Raw genomic sequence first — 17351 nt, forward strand, 5'->3', positions numbered from 1 at the left:
CAAACTTTCAAAAAACAGATTCAAACTTTGGTCCTCATTAATCTTTTGATGTTAGATCCCCTGAAGTCCAAAAGAGACATATTCAACTTATTTGATAGAATACAATCATATAGGAACTATTGTCAAATATGAAATGGCATTTAACCTTCTTTGGATTATATTTATGTAAGTGTGTTATTAGTATGTGTTCTAGAATGTTATGAGATTGTTGTGATTCTGATATGTCCTACTATATATTATCAGTAGTAATTATTATGTAAAATTGTTATATGCCATAGAAGTAACCAAATTTCCTTGTCAATTGTGTTTAAAAGACTGTTTTAAGACTTTTGTTATCCACAATTGTTGTGCTCGTATCCTTTTCAAAAGGTGGTTTTATAATCAGCTATAGGACTCTGACAGGTGCTCTTGAAGGCAGGTGTCTAGTAACTTTGGAGACTGTGACACTAGAATAGAGGAGAAACTTTCAAGACTCTCATAGAGAGCTAATGTATTCAAAAACGTTGAACAGAACAAGAGTTAACTATCTAGACTAAACTAATGGAAAACTGAAATAATCTTTTTTTGACTTTGTTTGAAACATTACCAATTATTTTGTTTCTGAGTCCAGAAAACCCCTTTTCTTTGAACTTTTTACAGCTTTTAACAATTGGGTTAACTACACTCCTGTGAGCAAAATCTAAAGCGTATTTCTCTCTACCTAATTCCTCTGAATTTGAAAGCTATTTGCAAGCATACTTAATTTATATCAGTATAATTATTTGCATAATTCAACAATAATCTGTTTTCTTTTGTAACAGGACATAGTTGAAGACAATGGTTATTTTACCAAGGCTTTGATTGGAATTGTATACTTTCAGATATAAAGAAACTGCTTTAAGGAATCAAAGTTGACTTAGAAAGCCAATAAAAGCCCCTTTGGAAAGCTGGCCTCATACCTTCTCTATCCAGTTCTTGTACAGGTTCCTGACCTGTGGTAAGTAAAGAATGTCACTTTCTGACAGGCCCAGGAGCCCCAAATTATCTTCGGTGAGGAGTTCACCCAATTAATACAGGTATTTGCAGGCACAGATAAATCTGTGGCTGGGCTCAAGTCTTTGAAGTGTAACCTGAGATTCCCTATGGAACAAAGTTCCAGCAAAGGCAGTTGTGGCAAATAATTATTCTTGCTGACTTTATGCAAACACTCAGGCCAAGCATAAAAAGACTAACACTTAGTTTAAACATAAATTTGTCCTGTTATTTGTCTTTAGTGAAAACGGGTACTGGGGAAAGAAAAATTATATTTTAAAATGAACTATAGTACACCTGTTATTAGATTCTAGTCTTGCCTAATGCTTAAAGTTTTCTTTGTTTTCTAGTTTGGACTGAATGTTAAAATTTTTCCTGGCTACAAGTCTGCAAAATAATGTTTTCACTTTTATCCCTTCTTTCCTTTCCTCCCTGCCCCTCATTTATCGTGATTTGAAATTACTAAAAATTAAACTGTGCTTTCTTAAAGGCCAGAGCCTGGAACACGTGAGGAGAATTCACAGAAGTGCCTGGAAAGGGAACTGCGGTGGATCTTACAGAGCCTTGAAACATGTGGAGGAGTTTGGCTCTTATTCATAAAGGACAAAATGCTGCCTCCACCTCCCCACCTGTCTAGTTTTATTCAGTGATGTCTATCCTCATGACTTGGGCCGTCTTCATCATCACGTCTATTTGGTTACCTAGGTCTGCCATTTTTTTTTTTTTCCCCAAATGCTTTCCACATAAGATGGCCTGGGTGTCAATTGCTTAACTTGGTGGAATCATTTCTACTCACCTATAAAATGGGAATAATAAAAATGCTATGTATCCGATTGTTGTGAGGATGAAATGGGAATGCTTGGACATGGGGCCTGGTTGCTGGTACAGGTGTCTGCTCTCTTCCCTGCTGCATCCCTCGCTACCTGCCGTCCTCTTGCCGCACTTCCGCAGTGCTGAGTGTCAGGCCCACAGCCTCCATGCCCTCCAGTTTCTTCCTTCTCTGCTGATCTTTTCTTTTTCCAGACACATCTGCCACTACTGTCTAGTCCAAACACTCTTTCACCTAGGACGTTTAAGCACGTTGTTGAACTGGAAATAATTTATTAACTCAATAAATTCGTTTCCCACTCATTAAAAGTGGTTTGAGAAATTTGTTTCATTGATCTTAAAGTGCTAAATCAAGTGTTTTTCCTTTGGTCGGGAAAGGCCTTTGCCATTTACCTGCATCCACTCATTCATTTGTGAAGATATGTGTGCAGGCCCTATGGTGACCGTGTCTGTCTGAAGTGAAGAGCTCAGCACCCAAACTCTAGAACATTGGAAAACATAGCTCGATCATGTGTTCTCTTCTCTAACAGAGTAAAAGTTAAGGTGCATTTACTCAGTGCCTACGGGGTTCAGGCTTCAACCATGTGGGTGTTGTTTTTACCCGGAATACCAACTGATTCCAGGAAAGAGTATGAGGAGAGTCAAGATTTCTATTTCTTTTGAACATATGTTATTAGAGTTCACTGTTAGGAAACTATTTTAAAGATAATTATTTGAATACTGAAAATAGCTTTGATTTCTAAGAGGAAGCCAGGCTCACTTAAATTACTTCTCCATATGTAATGAAGGCAAAAGACTACACTGGTATGAGACTGGAAATGTCTATAAGATGCAATTGATTGATTTGCTGATTATCTTTCCTCACGTGAGCATCTTTTCCATGTTCATGACCCACCACTGATATTCTGTGGAACTGAACTAAAACTAGGGTCCCCAAAGCCTTGTTGCGGGTGTGGAGGAAGGTGAGAGAGTGGAGGGGAGAGGATGGACACAGTATTCCTGTCAGAGTGCAGCTGCAGCTCTGCTCCAAGGCATGTGTGTCCTCTGGATTCTACAGAATTTCTCCCAAGGTCATCCTTTTCCAGCAGCAGCCCCTCCACCTGGAGCATCACTGGTGGGCAGTTGTGGCATCAGGCACTGTCTCTGCTCTCATCTGCTCTGGCTGCGGCAGCAGGATTGGTTTCATTCAAAAAACAACTGGTTTTCATGGCAGGGACAACAGTGAGCAGAGCAGGGAACAGGCACTTGAGCGTCCTACTGGCTTTCTTCTTGCCTGAGGCTAGTCCTCCTTGAGCCAATCCTATGTCTTCTAGAGCATTTATTTGCTCCTCTGTACGTTCAACTTCTGGCTACTGCTCTGTAGTCATAAATGTGCTACAGGCTTAAAACAAACACCTCGCCACCACCTTTTATCTCTCCTACCATCAAGTACCCCCCAAAATTAGGGTTCACTGAGCATGGTGTCTCATGCCTGTAAATCCAACACTTTGGGAGGCTGAGGTAGGAGGATCACCTGAGCCCAGGAGTTCCAGACCAGCCAGGGCAACAAAGTGAGACCCTGTCTCTACAAAAAAAAAAAAAAAAAAAAAAAAAAAAAAAAAAAAAAAATTAGCCAAGCATGGTGGCACACACCTGTAGTCCCAGCTACTTAGGAGGCTGGAGGACAGCTTGAGTCTGGGAGGTCAAGGCTATAGTGAGCTGTGATTGTGCCACTTCGTGCCACTGCACTCCAGCCTGGGCAACAGAGTGAGACCCTGTCTCAAAAAAAGAGAAAATTAAGGTCATATTTGTTGTTTACTTCTCTATCTTCCGTTCATTCATTTTTGGTGACAGCTCTATTCAGATAGGATCCAACATATACGATTTACCCATTGAAGTGTATAATTCAATAGTTTTTAATATATTCACAGATTGCTATCACCCCTAAAGGAAACCCTGTGGCCATTAGCAGTCACTCCCATTCCCTCCTCTGCCCAGCTGTAGGCAACCACTAATCTACTTTCTGTCTATTCTGTACCATTCATATAAATGGAATCACACATTAAGTACGTGGTCCTTTGTGTCTGGCTGCTTTCTCTTTGCAGAATGTTTTCAAGGTTCATACATTTTGTTGAAACAGGTTTTACCATTCTTCATTTGAAATGTCCACGTGTAAGTTATAATACATGTGTAGGGATTCAATTCTTTGGGCCATTTGCAAATAATTTAGCTTATGTACATGTGGTACAAGCAAAATTTAGTACAAATAACAAGTATTAATATAGAGATATAGCAAGGCATAGGAAAGGAAATTCAGCAGTTGAAAAGGTTTTGTGTCCTGAGAGTCTTTATAGAATTGTTTGATCAAAAAGGCCCTGAGATATCCTCAGGTACACCATCGGATCTGCACAGTAACCATCCATGCCACCACCTGGTGTGTGAGGGCCTGGTGATAGTTCACTCACTACTCAGACCCATTTGAAGATATTTAAGTCAACAGAAGCACCTTCAACTCTAACAGAACACCTGGGGCACCCTGGACTTCTCTACCTTTGAGTTAACTTCTCTACCTTTGAGGACTACGCAAGTGGAGACTGTAGTGTAGTCATATTCCCCACGTGAACCCCAGTAAAAACTTCCTACCACATATTCGCAAAGGAGGCTGGTCGATAGATTTCTATTGGCCTTCTCTCTTTTAAGTAATGACTTTCATTTTTGTCTTTGAAAATAATGCATCCTTGTTATAAAAATATTCAAGTGATATAGAGAAGCATAAAGAAGAAAAGTAAAGTCATCCCGAATTTCACTACCATCCAAAAAGCCAGTATCACCTTTGGTAAGCATCATTCCAGTCATCAATGTTTGCCAAGCATACAGATGGAAGGATAGATGGATGGTGGCTAGAAACCCAAAAAACAATGATTTTATTTTGTAAAAAGGAGATCATACTACATGTGCTCTTTTTTTCATGTTAAATAATAATTTTTGGCCAGGTACAGTGGCTCACACCTGTAATCCCAGCACTTTGGGAGGCAGAGGCGGGTGGATCATGAAGTCAGGAGTTTGAGACCAGCCTGGCCAACATGGTGAAACCCTGTCTCTACTAAAAATACAAAAATTAGCTGGGTGTGGTGGCAGGTGCCTGTAATCCCAGGAGGCTGAGGCAGGAGAATCACTTGAACCTGGGAGGCAGAGGTTGCAGCGAGCCAAGATCGCGCCACTGCACTCCAGCCTGGGTGACAGAGAGACTTCGTCTCAAAAGAAAAAAAAAAAAATTTATATATATATATATGTATTTATATATATATATGTATTTATATATATGTATTTATATATATGTATTTATATATGTATTTATATATATATGTATATATAATTCTGTTTCTTAGGAAATTAGAAGAAAAATAAAACAAATGAAATGGACTGGACTGCTAAAATTGTGTAAGTATTTCTTCAGATTAGTCCCCTAAAATTGCCTCTAATGTTACGTAATTACAATAACCAGGAAGGGGTCAAGACTATATTCTTTTAGCCACAGGTTTAAATTGTAGACAATCTGGATCAACTCTGCTCTATAAAACCAGGTGAGAAGCACTCTTCTGCCTCTTCCAACCTCTCTTCCCCAGCCTCCTAATTTTTTTTTTCCCTTATGTACTGTAAATGTAATTTCTCCAGGGTTGGTTTGTTTGTGTTACTTATTTCTTTGGATTGATTCCCTGGGAATCCATGTTTACCATCTGTCCTTTAGCCGTGGCTTCTGTTCTTATCACTGAAATTATGTGTTCATCTCTGATCAGATTATTAATTTGGAAGGAAAATATTTATTCTAAAATAAGCAATTAGAGATGTACTTCTAATCTTGTACAAGTAGGTTGACATCACAAATTCTCTTGAGTCATTTCTTTACAATTTTAAGCTATCATCTAAAATTATTATTTTGAAGAGTCTATTTATTAAAAATGATTCATTGGTAACACAAAGAGGTACGTAAAAAGTATTTCTAGGACTTCTCTCCTAAGATTCAAGTGTTTACTGAACCTGACCATTGGAGGTCTCACAGACTGTCAGATTCCAGCAGGTGCAACTAGAGCCACCTTTTTCCCACCATCCCCGAGTCTCACACGCAAACTTGGCTCTGGCTCTGCTCCTGTGCTCTGCAGGTTGGCTCACAGGACTCCAGGCCCACAGCCATCCAGGAAGAACTTAAGATGTATCCCAGATTCCTCTCTTACTCCTTGGTCACATCCATTTATCACGGAAGTAGAGACTTATGGCCTGCAAAGCCTAAATTATCTACTATCCGGTTTGTACAGGAGCATCTGCTGGCCCCTGGAATGGACTATGGTTTCCAGTCTTCATGAACACACTTGAGTTCTGGGATTCTCTGATTTCATAATGTTATTATGAAAGAATTTTCAGACCAGCATGGTTCCCTTGCATGACCATGGCATGGCCAACTTTGCAACTGCCATTTCTGTAATACTTTTTTCCCTATCAGTGTCACCATCAGGGACAGGAATAAACACGCATGCGTGAGCCAATTCAAATAAAAGTTTTGCGGTACCTATGAAGCAGGTCTGGGAACCATAGGACCTTGTTGCTGTCACCTTGTCATTCACTCTTTCACATGAACCTGATAAGCAATCATGACTCTCCTAAGGGGTTGAATGAGAGGCCAGCGTCCTCTGACATGATTGGACGATGCTGTTGATAGGCCACTACCAGTTATCAACTGCCAGGCATGCTTCCAACTGCTTCTTGGTGTTTGGTGACCCACCGTAGAAATGAGCTATGTTCAGAGTTACTTACTTACAAGGATGTGATCACTGTGTGTGTCTCTGGATTCTATCGTGGGGTCTCTGATTCCCATCTTGTGCCTTATTCCTGGTGCTTAGAGTTCCTGCAAACACTCGAAACTGAAAAGTGTTTTTGCATTTATGTTTCTGTTATTGTTGAAATTATGCTACCCTAGGGGTTATTCGAGACAAAAAAAAAAAAAAACTGGTGGGAGGTGCTGCATCGCATTCTTCAGAGAAGAGGTAGCTAGTATTTGCTAAACCAACTAGGAGACCCATTTTAACTAACATTGTTTGGGCTACCAAGATAAAATGAACGAAAAAGCTTGGTAACTAAAAAAACTTCACCTAGAACAATAAATAAGCAGGAAAGGCAAGAAAAGAAAAACAAATGATAATGACTTTTCAGTTACACCCAAATTAAAAGGAACGATGGCAGTTTTTCTAACTGATAGTTTCTTTGGTGGCACTTGGCATGTGTGGTTCTAAAATCCCACAGTTTCAAATTGTTTTGCACAGATCCAAGGTGGGTGGGCAATGAAGGGGGATGGAGTGAACCCCTTAACTGATGATTATTGATGATTGGCCTCTACTCATCCATGAAATCAACAAATACAGCAAGGAACTGCCCTCATGGAGTTAGTTAGCACTCTAGCTGGGGAGACCAGCAAAAACCTAACACATAAGTAAACTGCATAATATGTCTAGATACAGGTGAGCACTATGGATGTGATGGGTTGACCTGAGAGGCCTTCAGGAAGGGAGGAAGCTGACCGATGTGTGGGAAGAGCATGCCAAGCCTAGAGACCCACGGGGAGCTCATTCCTGGAAAATCAGCTGGAGAAAATGGAGACTCAGTGATAGGTACCCGGAACTCCAGTGAAATCATGACATCTAAATGCCTTTGTGAAAAATGGTCCTGAAGATAAAGCCAGATGCTAAAAGAGAGCTGTTTCAGAATTGAGAGATTCTCAAATACCACGTGGCAGGTAAGCCTTGCCAGGCTTCAGTTGATCCTGTTTTTAGTGGGATAAGCTTCTTTGGGAGGCATCCGTGTGGGAAGTGTCAGCCTCTTAATTAGTTTGGCTTGAGGGAGGATGGGGGTAAATTTCAGAGATGAGTAGGAGCTTGTTAAGTAAGCAACCTGAGCCAAAGGGTGCTGAGCCTACAAGGGGGCCTGCGAGTGCATGTTGCTTCTTGCGACCTGCTACTCACAGGCAGGGTGACCAACCCACTCCCCTTTGCCCGTAACTATCTTGATTTTATTATTATTTTTTTGAAATGGAGTCTTGCTCTGTTGCCCAGACTGGAGTCCAGTGGTACAATCTTGGCTCACTGCAACCTCCACTTCCTGGGTTCAAGCAATTCTCCTGCCTCAGCATCCCGAGTAGCTGGGATTATAGGCACCCACCACCACGCCCAGCTAATTTTTGTATTTTTTGTAAAGATGGGGTTTTACCATGTTGCCCATGCTGGTCTCAAACTCCTGATCTCAAGTGATCTACTCACTTCAGCCTCTTAAAGTGTTGGGATTATAGGCATGAGCCACTGTGCATGGCCTGGACTTTTAAATTACCTATGGAAACGTAAAAGAAACATTTATTAAATTAATTAGCATACAGTAGGTCATAATGAATTCCTGAAAAAATGTCACTTTAGAAATCTGCTGACATAGAAAGATGCTCATCATATATTTTTAAGTGGAAATAAGATGCAAAATTGTTTCTAGATGGTAGTTTTTATGTTTTCTTTTTTGCCTTTTTTACTTTCTGTAATGGACATGTAACCATGTAATAATAATTTTGTAATGAAAAAAAATATAGGCTGGGTGCGGTGGCTCACGCTTGTAATCCCAGCACTTTGGGAGGCTGAGGCGGGTGGATCACGAGGTCAAGAAATCGAGACCATCTTGGCCAACATTGTGAAATTCCATCTCTACTAAAAATACAAAAATTAGCTGGGCGTGGTGGTGCACGCCTGTAGTCCCAGCTACTTGGGAGGCTGAGACAGGAGAATCGCTTGAACCCAGGAGGTGGAGGTTGCAGTGAGCAGAGATCGCGCCACTGTGCTCCAGCCCGAGTGACAAAGACACCGTCTCAAAAAAACAAAAACAAACAAAAAAACAATATCAAGACAACCTTACAGGGAGAAATACTGAGTGGTGATTTGATACTAAACAGCATCTCTCAAAAAAGCCACTCTTTGAGTTTGAAATTAAAAATCCAAGAATTGTCGATGAAACAAACTACACACAGAAACACACTAGAGTTTCATTCTGCACATGCAGTGGGACTTTTCAGGAACACCCAGCTTTCAGTTGAGATGACCTGAGGCACCGGAGAGCTGGGGGAGGAGCTCCAGGGCAGATTCCTTTGACCAGGTATCTCAGGGACTCTGAGATAAGATTACCCTGATCTGAAAGCAATGGTTTCCAGTCTGTGCTAGACTTACCTTTGTAATGGAATTTTTTGTTGTTGTTGTTGTTGAGACAGTCTCACTTTGTTGCCCAGGCTGGAGTGCAGTGGCATGATCTCGGCTCACTGCAACCTCCATCTCCGGGATTCAAGCGATTCTCCCACCTGCCTCAGCCTCCTGAGTAGCTGAGGTTACAGGTGGGCACCACCACACCTGGTTAATTTTTGAATTTTTAGTAGAGATGGGGTTTCACCATGGTGGTCAGGCTGGTCTCAAACTCCTGACCTCAGGCGATGCGCCTGCCTTGGCCTCCCAAAGTGCTGGGACTACAGGCATGTTATAGGCGGCCAGCCTGTTATGGAAATTGGTGCTAGCATAGCAACTTACCTTTATAAGACAGTTCTGGGACTGTCTAGAAGATAATGCAATACATGTATATGCAACATGAGTCACCCACCTCCAGCATGAATCCCTAAATCTACAACTGTGTACTCAGATAGATATTCCTGGCACTTGTCATCACTTTGCATTAGTTTTGTGTTTTCTGTCATTTTATTCTGTAGTTTCCAATGACTGGTTCATTTTTTAATAATAGCGAACAATTATGCAGTGCTTCCTTTATCCTACGCACTGTTCTAAGTGCTTTAGGTAAATTTATTAATCGTCACAACAACTTAATGTAGTGCATGCTATTATTGCCCCCAAAGTTCTTAGACAGGTGAGTTTTGGAGGTGGGGTTCCCACCCTGGCGCCTGGAGCTCACCCACTTTCTCGGCTGCCTCTTGCTCTGTCATCACCTGGGCCACCATTCCCATGACCTTTGCACTTCCTCGGAGTGTTTCCTGTGGCTACTGGCACCCAGGGGACCTCAGTGCGTGCCTCTTTGCCTAATGTATGTACAGGCCCTATCTCGGAATGTTCCATTCCAGATGCCTCCACCATGGGCTCATTGTGAAATAAACAATGCGTGGCCACTAAAGCAGTTCTTTGAAAATGCAGCGTCAACACACCCACATTGACAGCAATGCAAAGTCACTGAAATTTTCTAGAATGACATGAGAGAAAAAATCCTTATACATAGTCTTTTCCAATGCAAACTTCTCTTTCAAACACTTATTAGAAAAGTTGGCTAGTAAGGCAAGAAAGTAACTTTTAGATTGTTTTGAATGAGGGTTTGCTTTTTGGAACCCTTTCAAATTTTGATAGCCTTAACAAACTGCTCTTATTTAACAAAGAGAAACAGCCAGGGTTAATCTGGAGCTTGGAGTCGATATGAAAATGGCCATTTCATCACCAGGCAATTCCTCCAGGCCACAAGTGAGGTCCATGGAGTAACACAGCCTGTGATTCCCTCCCTCACCCTTCACATCGATTGAAAATGTATCTTCAAAGACAGGACTCAGAAGCTCTTTTGATGCTTTTATTGACAATTTAAGTACAATCTTAGAGTTGTCAGATAATCTCAACACATGTCAGAGAAAATAGATTTTTTCTGCAAAGACTTTATTTCTATTTTTTGATACATTCATATTTTGTTACACCCTTCCTGTGCAAATACTGTGATTCGTTTTCATGTGTAGTGGATGCTGATTTTGCTTTTTTTGAGACAGAGTCTCACTCTGTTGCCCAGGCTGGAGTTCAGTGGCGTGATCTCGGCTCACTGCAACCTCTGCCCCCTGGGTTCAAGTGATTCTCCTGCCTCAGCCTCCCGAGAAGCTGGGATTACAGGCGCCTGCCACCACGCCCAGCTAACTTTGTATTTTTAGTAGAGATGGGGTTTTGCTGTCTTGGCCAGGCTGGTCTTGAACTCCTGACCTCGTGATCCATCCACCTCAGCCTCCCAAAGTGCTGGGATTACAGGCATGAGCCACCGTGCCCAGCCTGCTCGAACTTATTTTAAGAATCACTGTTCTATTCTGGAAAGGGAAAAGACCACCACCAAGAAAGGGAAGGAGACCAAGCTGGACAGTCTAATAGTCTAACAGGGGTTCCTAGGGTGCCTGAGCTCTTGGGAGCAAACCTTGTTCAGGCACTGCAAGCCCAATGCAGCATGCAGGCTGGGAAGGCGCAATCATGCAAACATCATCAGGAAGAAAGCTATGGATGATGGGAAACACTGTGTGGTCCCTGTGACAGAAGGGAGCCACCTGATTTGTTGCATCGGGCCAGTGTAAGGAACTGCAATTTAGTGGGATTGCCAGCGACACTAAGTCAGGCCCTGATCAGGGTCTGGACTCCGTGTGGACACAAGCCACTGGCTGCCGGGGCTCATGCCTGCGACCTCTCTTTTTTTCCCTTATGATAGAGACTTTGATCTCTCTACCATTTCGATGTGAGCTTTGGGCTTCCTGTCGCAGGTCTGTTGTCACCATGGGGCCATGCTGGAGTCGGCAGATCTTCAGACAGTGAAGCCACATGAAGCTGTGGATGCTGATGTGGCTGCCGCAGAGCCCAGTCTGTCCTCAGTGCAGGGCGTCTGAGAGGACAGGACTGTCCCGGGTGGCTGGAAGAAATGGATTATCTCAGGCAGTTAGGAAAAGAGGGACAGGTGTCCTGGAATGTGGAAAATTTGAGTTCATCCCCTCTCTTTCCTCCAGCAAGGATTTCAGGTGCTACATCTAAAAACAGAGGCCCTGTTGCCGATTTCAGAATTTACAGAGTCTCTAAATCCAAAAAGGCCTCCATGCGCTAGTGATACTCATGCCCTCAGTTATGTTCACGATCTTCCTGAGAAGTCAGACAATACAAGTAGAACAAAAGATAGTGGTTGTGCTCTCTCTTCTGCGTAGTGTGCGTAAGAACATGAGGTTTACCGCATGTCGTGTTGTTAATCTTTTGATTGTGCTGTGAATGGCTGAAAAAAAAGCTGAAAGTTTGATCGAACTGAAATCCAGTCCATGTCAACATAAGGAATATTCTAGTGAGTTTACTGTCCTAAGAGAAGGTCTCTCCTGGGGAACCCCTGGGTGTGCAGAGCTCCCTGGGACTTGCAGATTGGACAGAGAGGGTGTGCCAAAGGGTCATAAACCCTTCTAATGGAGAGAGTCCGGCACGCCTTCATTTCAGTAGTTCTGGAAAGGCTCCACTTTAAAGATTCTGGTTTAATAATGTTCACTTTTGTTCAGATTGAATATCATTTTGAAATCATTTCTAAACATGTCTCCTTTATAGGCACATTATCCATTAAATTTACAGAGGAGTCAAATGTATTAGCAAAATCTCCAAGCTGCAAAATGAATACTCAAAATCAAACTATAGATTTTTTGGTAATACTTTCAGAAAAACGATTTCTTTCTGAAGTTGCAAATCATGAAATTGAAGGAAAGTACATTAACTTGATTTCTTCCCTGTAATTCAAACATTCAACATTCAAATTAACTTTCATAATTTCTCACTTAGTTGACAAGTTGATTTATGCATAGTTGGCATTTCATTAATGCAATTTATAGAGATAGAATTCTTAAGGATAAACACATTTTTTTGGCTATTGCCTGTGGTTCTTTGGGAATAGATGCTTTCTGAAAATTTAAATAAGAACATTACTGTTAAAGCCATGAATCTAGTTGAGAACCCACTGCAGTTCATTTTACAGAGAAACACCTTGTCAATGCCATCTTCACGGTGTTTACTGAAGGTAAAACGCAGGATATTAAACGCGAGAACTCTCTCTCCAGCTACTCATTCTGCCTGACTTGAATTCAGGTGAGAATGACCCATACGAGATACATGGATTGCACTTGAATCTGTGCTCCGGGATTTGTGTCATCCTGAGGCTGAGAGCACCTCTTGCTGGTGTCACAGACGGCTCTGCTGTTTTGTGTGGACAAACTGAAAGGGATTCAGGAGCTTCTTCTGTAATTTTGCTCTGCTGTGTTTCATGGACATAGTGAAAGGGATCTAGGAGGTTCTGCTGTAATTTGGCTGTAGTTGGACTTTGAAAAAAACTTGAAGTGTGTGTGTGTGTGTGTGTGTGTGTGTGTTTGAAAAGAGAATTAGCAAATGAAGGTAGGACACTGTGTATGCTCCCCCAGGATGGGGCGATGGGGTGCCTGGCTGCCCTGGCTACACGTCGAACCAGTGGTCCCCCATGCAGACGCGGTTCCACTCGCAGCCACAGTTCCAGCACCACTCGAGCCTGCACTGGGGCTGCGGACACTTCATGTGCATGCAGCCTCCTGTTGTGGGGAGAAAACAAAGGTGTGGTGGGTTCGCAGCAAATACCTGGAAAACACACATTCCCAAACCAACACGCTAGCCTAGACATCACTTTCTAAGTGAATAATAACAAGCAATACAAGGGCAGAGAGAAACTGAACTGAGGGAAAAAAATTAGAAAGTACAATAGAGCAGCTCTAAAGTGATGATATTCATTAAGAAATGAATGAAATTGAAGCATGTCACTTTTGTCGGTAACACATTTTATTTGTAAATCTGACTTTATTCTCCTGAAAGGTGATTTAGAGACGAACGCTTCAAGTTTCACAGATAGGGGTCAATTCCTCATTTAAATATATTTAAATATTAATATATTTAAAACACCAATATATTTATATTTAATTATATTTAAACATTAATATATTTAAATATATTTAAATATTAATATATTGATATTTAAAATATCAATATATTTATATGTGAATATATTAAAAATAATATATTTATATTTAAATATATTAATTAATAAAATTTGATATAACAATATAATGTATAATAATTTAAATGTATTTTGATTTATTTTTGCTCTTTCTATAGTGCTACTTACTTGGTTTGGCCAAATTCATAAAACAGGAACTGGGATAGCATATTATAATTATTATTATTTCTTTCTTTTTTTTTTTTTTTTGAGACAGAGTTTTGCAGTCTTGTCCTCCAGACTGGAGTGCAGTAGCGTGATCTCGGCTCACTGCAACCTCCACCTCCCAGGTTCAAGTGATTCTCTGGCCTCAGCCTCCTGAGTAGCTAGGATTACAGGTGCCCACCACCACGCCCAGCTAATTTTTGTATTTTTAGTAGAAACAGGGTTTCACCATGTTGGCCAGGCTGGTCTCGAACTCCTGACCTCAGGTGATCCTCCCGCCTCTGCCTCCCAAAGTGCTGGGATTACAGGCGTGAGCCACTGCACCCAGCCAGCATATTATTTTTAATAGGGAATATGTTCCTTAATGCTATCCAAAATTTTAATTAAGATGAGAGGGATAGAAAGGAAGTTACCAACAATGCTAGGTATTCTACGTATCTTATCTCGTTCGCTTACCAAAGCCCTTTGAGATCAGAGCATCATTCTGCTATAGAATTTCCCCAAGGTGAAGCACTTTTAAATGGTGAAGACAATGATTTCACCAAGGTCTGTGTGATTCCAATGTCCCTTCTTTCACAGAACGGGTTCTTTTCAGCATGAGAGGAAAAGTCCCTTATCTTGGGACTTATTTTGGAATTATTCACCTTCCTCAGTTGTCAAACATAGATTCCATGAGTTTCTGGAGCGCAGACACCCCTGCTTCAGTCGCCATCGGGGAACTGAAGGGAGGAGGAAGTGATTGTATGAGGATGTACAGAGAACTGCTTCTGTCCAAATTTCCTGGATAACCCCAGCAAATGCAGTTTCTTGACTTGAATCCTCCCTAGTGTTGAAGGTGCTCCATTACTCACTCTTACCAATTATCTTAATTGATTTTTTTCCTGCCAAATTTTCCAAGTAATTGCTTTGGTGCTATCTCACTTTTATTATTAGAAACCTGGCACGAGAACTTACACTAATTTAAAATATTTATGAATATATAAGAATAGGCATTTATTTTAAGATAACTTGCCTACATGTAAAATCCCGTTTTCCTAATTCTTTCTGGCTTGCTTTAAAGATCATAAATTACAGATGTGTGGAAAATAAAGGAGAAAACTTACAACACTTTTACCTTCATACTTTCCACTTAGGTTTGTGCCATTTTTAGCACATATTGAATGGTTGTATATTTATGATGTAAATAATATGTTACATGGTGTGACATTATAAAACCACTTGTTTCTCTAAAATATAATATTTTATCATATCATAAATATATCATTATTATATCATGTATCGTAAAATATATTCAATCAAAATTATTGAGCAATACATTAAAACTTAATGAACTGTTAAAGCAATTCTAAATGAAAGGGTAAGAAAGTTTCCTATTGTGATATTTAATATAAATAAGCATATATAAACATAAATATATATGGAGAGTGTGTGTGTGTGTATTTATTTATTTATATTTTTTTGAGACGGAGTCTCGCTCTGTCGCCCAGGCTGGAGTACGGGACACAATCTGGGCTCACTGCCATCTCCGCCTCCCGGGTTCAAGCGATTCTCCTTCCTCAGCCTCCCGAGTAGTTGGAATTACAGGCACCTGCCACCACGCCTGGCTACTTTTTATATTTTTAGTAGAGACGGGGTTTCACCATGTTGACCAGGCTGGTCTCAAACTCCTGACCTCGTGATCTGCCCACCTTGGCCTCCCAAAGTGCTGGGATTACAGGCATGAGCCACCATGCCTGGCTGATAGATGTGTTTTTCATACACAGTCCCTAACTCACAACTCCCATAGCTCTTGTTACGGTCTTTTGTTATAATGTTGGGACAATTCAGGCCTCAGAAACAGGCCTCAGAAAAGAGAATCTCTCCCTCTGACCTTTCCTTGACCTCCTTTTACCAGCCCAGGGCAGGACTGGAACCTTCCGCTGCTGTTCTGACTGTGGGTTATAAGACCCGGATTTCAGAAAGAGTCCTGTCCATCCCCTGGAGGAAGGAATGCTGCACAGAGAGGCCAAGAAGAATCTAGACCGGCAGGCCTTGCAGGGTTTCCCCACTCCATCTATTACCCTGAGATCAAAGCCTTTCTGTCCCATCGCATTTCAACACGTCTGTCCATGCTTCCATCATGCCTATTCCAGGAAGTCTCCATAGAGGGCCCCAGAGGACAGGGTTTGTTGAACACATGGAGGTTTCTGGGCAGGGCACCCAGGGAAGGCTTGGAAGCTCCGCCACCCTTCCCCCATACCTCGCCCTCTGCATCTCTTTATCTGTATCTTTTGTAATGTCCTTTATGATAAACTGGTAAATGTGTTTCCCTGGGTTCTGTGAGCCACTGTAGCAAATAGCAGAACCCAAAGAAGGAGTCATGGGAATCCCAATTTGAAGTCGGTCGATCAGAAGTTCCGGAAGCCCAGACTTGCGACCGGTGTCTGGCAGTCCTGTGGGACTCAGCCCCCAGCCTGAGGGATCAGACACTATTTCCTGGTAGACAGCGCCAGGGTTGAAGAGCAGGACACTCCCCCGGGGTGCACTGCAGAACTGATTGCTTGCTTGCTGCATGGGGAAAAACCCCCGCACATTCCGTCACAGAAATCTTCTGTGCTGACTGTTGTTATTGAATGAGAGAATAGAAGAAGCATGTTGTTTGTTCTACACTGAGACGGAATGCCAAAAATTAATACCAAGCATTTAATGAATCTGGGATACTCGCATTGTAAATAATACCTTGTTACAGAAGCTAGAATTACAATGGCCTGGTACAGTAAGAATGGAAATGGGAAGAGAGGATATTCACGTGATTCACTTTCTTTCCTCCCGAGTGCTTAATATACACAAGGCCATAGAGCTAGACCCCAGGCCATGAAGGAGCATGGAGGACCACAATTCTAAAAGCTTTGCCAGCTTCAAAGTAAATGCATACAGGAAGCCACTGAAACTTCATGCAGATTTGTGGATATAGACATGAAGGGAATGTGGCTTCCTTTGTAGTGAGTTCTGTCTGCAGATGGACACTCAAACCATGAAAAGCTCAGTCTATGCCAGGCACTCGACATTGTGGCTCTGGCCAGCAATTCTTCCATTAGATTTAATGAGAGCGTGGAAGTCCCTGAACAACCTGAAGGCAAATTTAAGGAGCACCACACGCTCAGTCAGGGAATGGAGCCAGAATCTCATCTGCTTGAGATGGAAGTGAAGACATTTCTGGAGACTGGAGGGGATTATAGGAGAAAGTACCAGGGTTTAGCCTGTGCTTAAAATGGAAATTCCTTGCATTATCATTCAGCTTCTCTGAGGGATGAAGGGCATTCCTGAAACACAACTGAGTATGTAACAGGCCATAAACCTTGGTGAGAACCAGGTAACATCCTTGGTCATAGAGTCTATGTCTTGTTTCAGTTATAGTGATGCACTTTTAAACAGTTTAGGCCATCGCTAATAAGCTTCAAGTCTCAGCTTTTCCATTTGTAAGTTAAAAATTTGGAGGTAAAAAATTAGTGCTTTCATTTATAGTACATCACAATATTTCCAAG

General features: G+C 41.6%; 1 protein-coding gene across 4 annotated transcripts in view; it reads right to left on the bottom strand.

The window, feature by feature from the left end:
• Window positions 1-10312: 10312 nt before the first annotated feature.
• Window positions 10313-17351, bottom strand: part of PRKN (parkin RBR E3 ubiquitin protein ligase) — a 1383066-nt gene continuing 1376027 nt past the window's right edge. For 3 of the 4 annotated variants that reach the window (XM_050789297.1, XM_050789298.1, XM_050789299.1), the window contains exon 12: window positions 10315-13204. In XM_050789297.1, coding sequence (XP_050645254.1) covers window positions 13092-13204 — 113 coding nt within the window. In that variant the 3' untranslated portion in view covers window positions 10315-13091. Of the gene's footprint in view, window positions 13205-17351 lie in introns of all 4 variants that reach the window. The other variant, XM_050789300.1, reaches the window with a different exon arrangement.

Source organism: Macaca thibetana, chromosome 4, assembly GCF_024542745.1.
Source record: "Macaca thibetana thibetana isolate TM-01 chromosome 4, ASM2454274v1, whole genome shotgun sequence".
Classification (NCBI taxonomy): Eukaryota; Metazoa; Chordata; class Mammalia; order Primates; family Cercopithecidae; genus Macaca; species Macaca thibetana.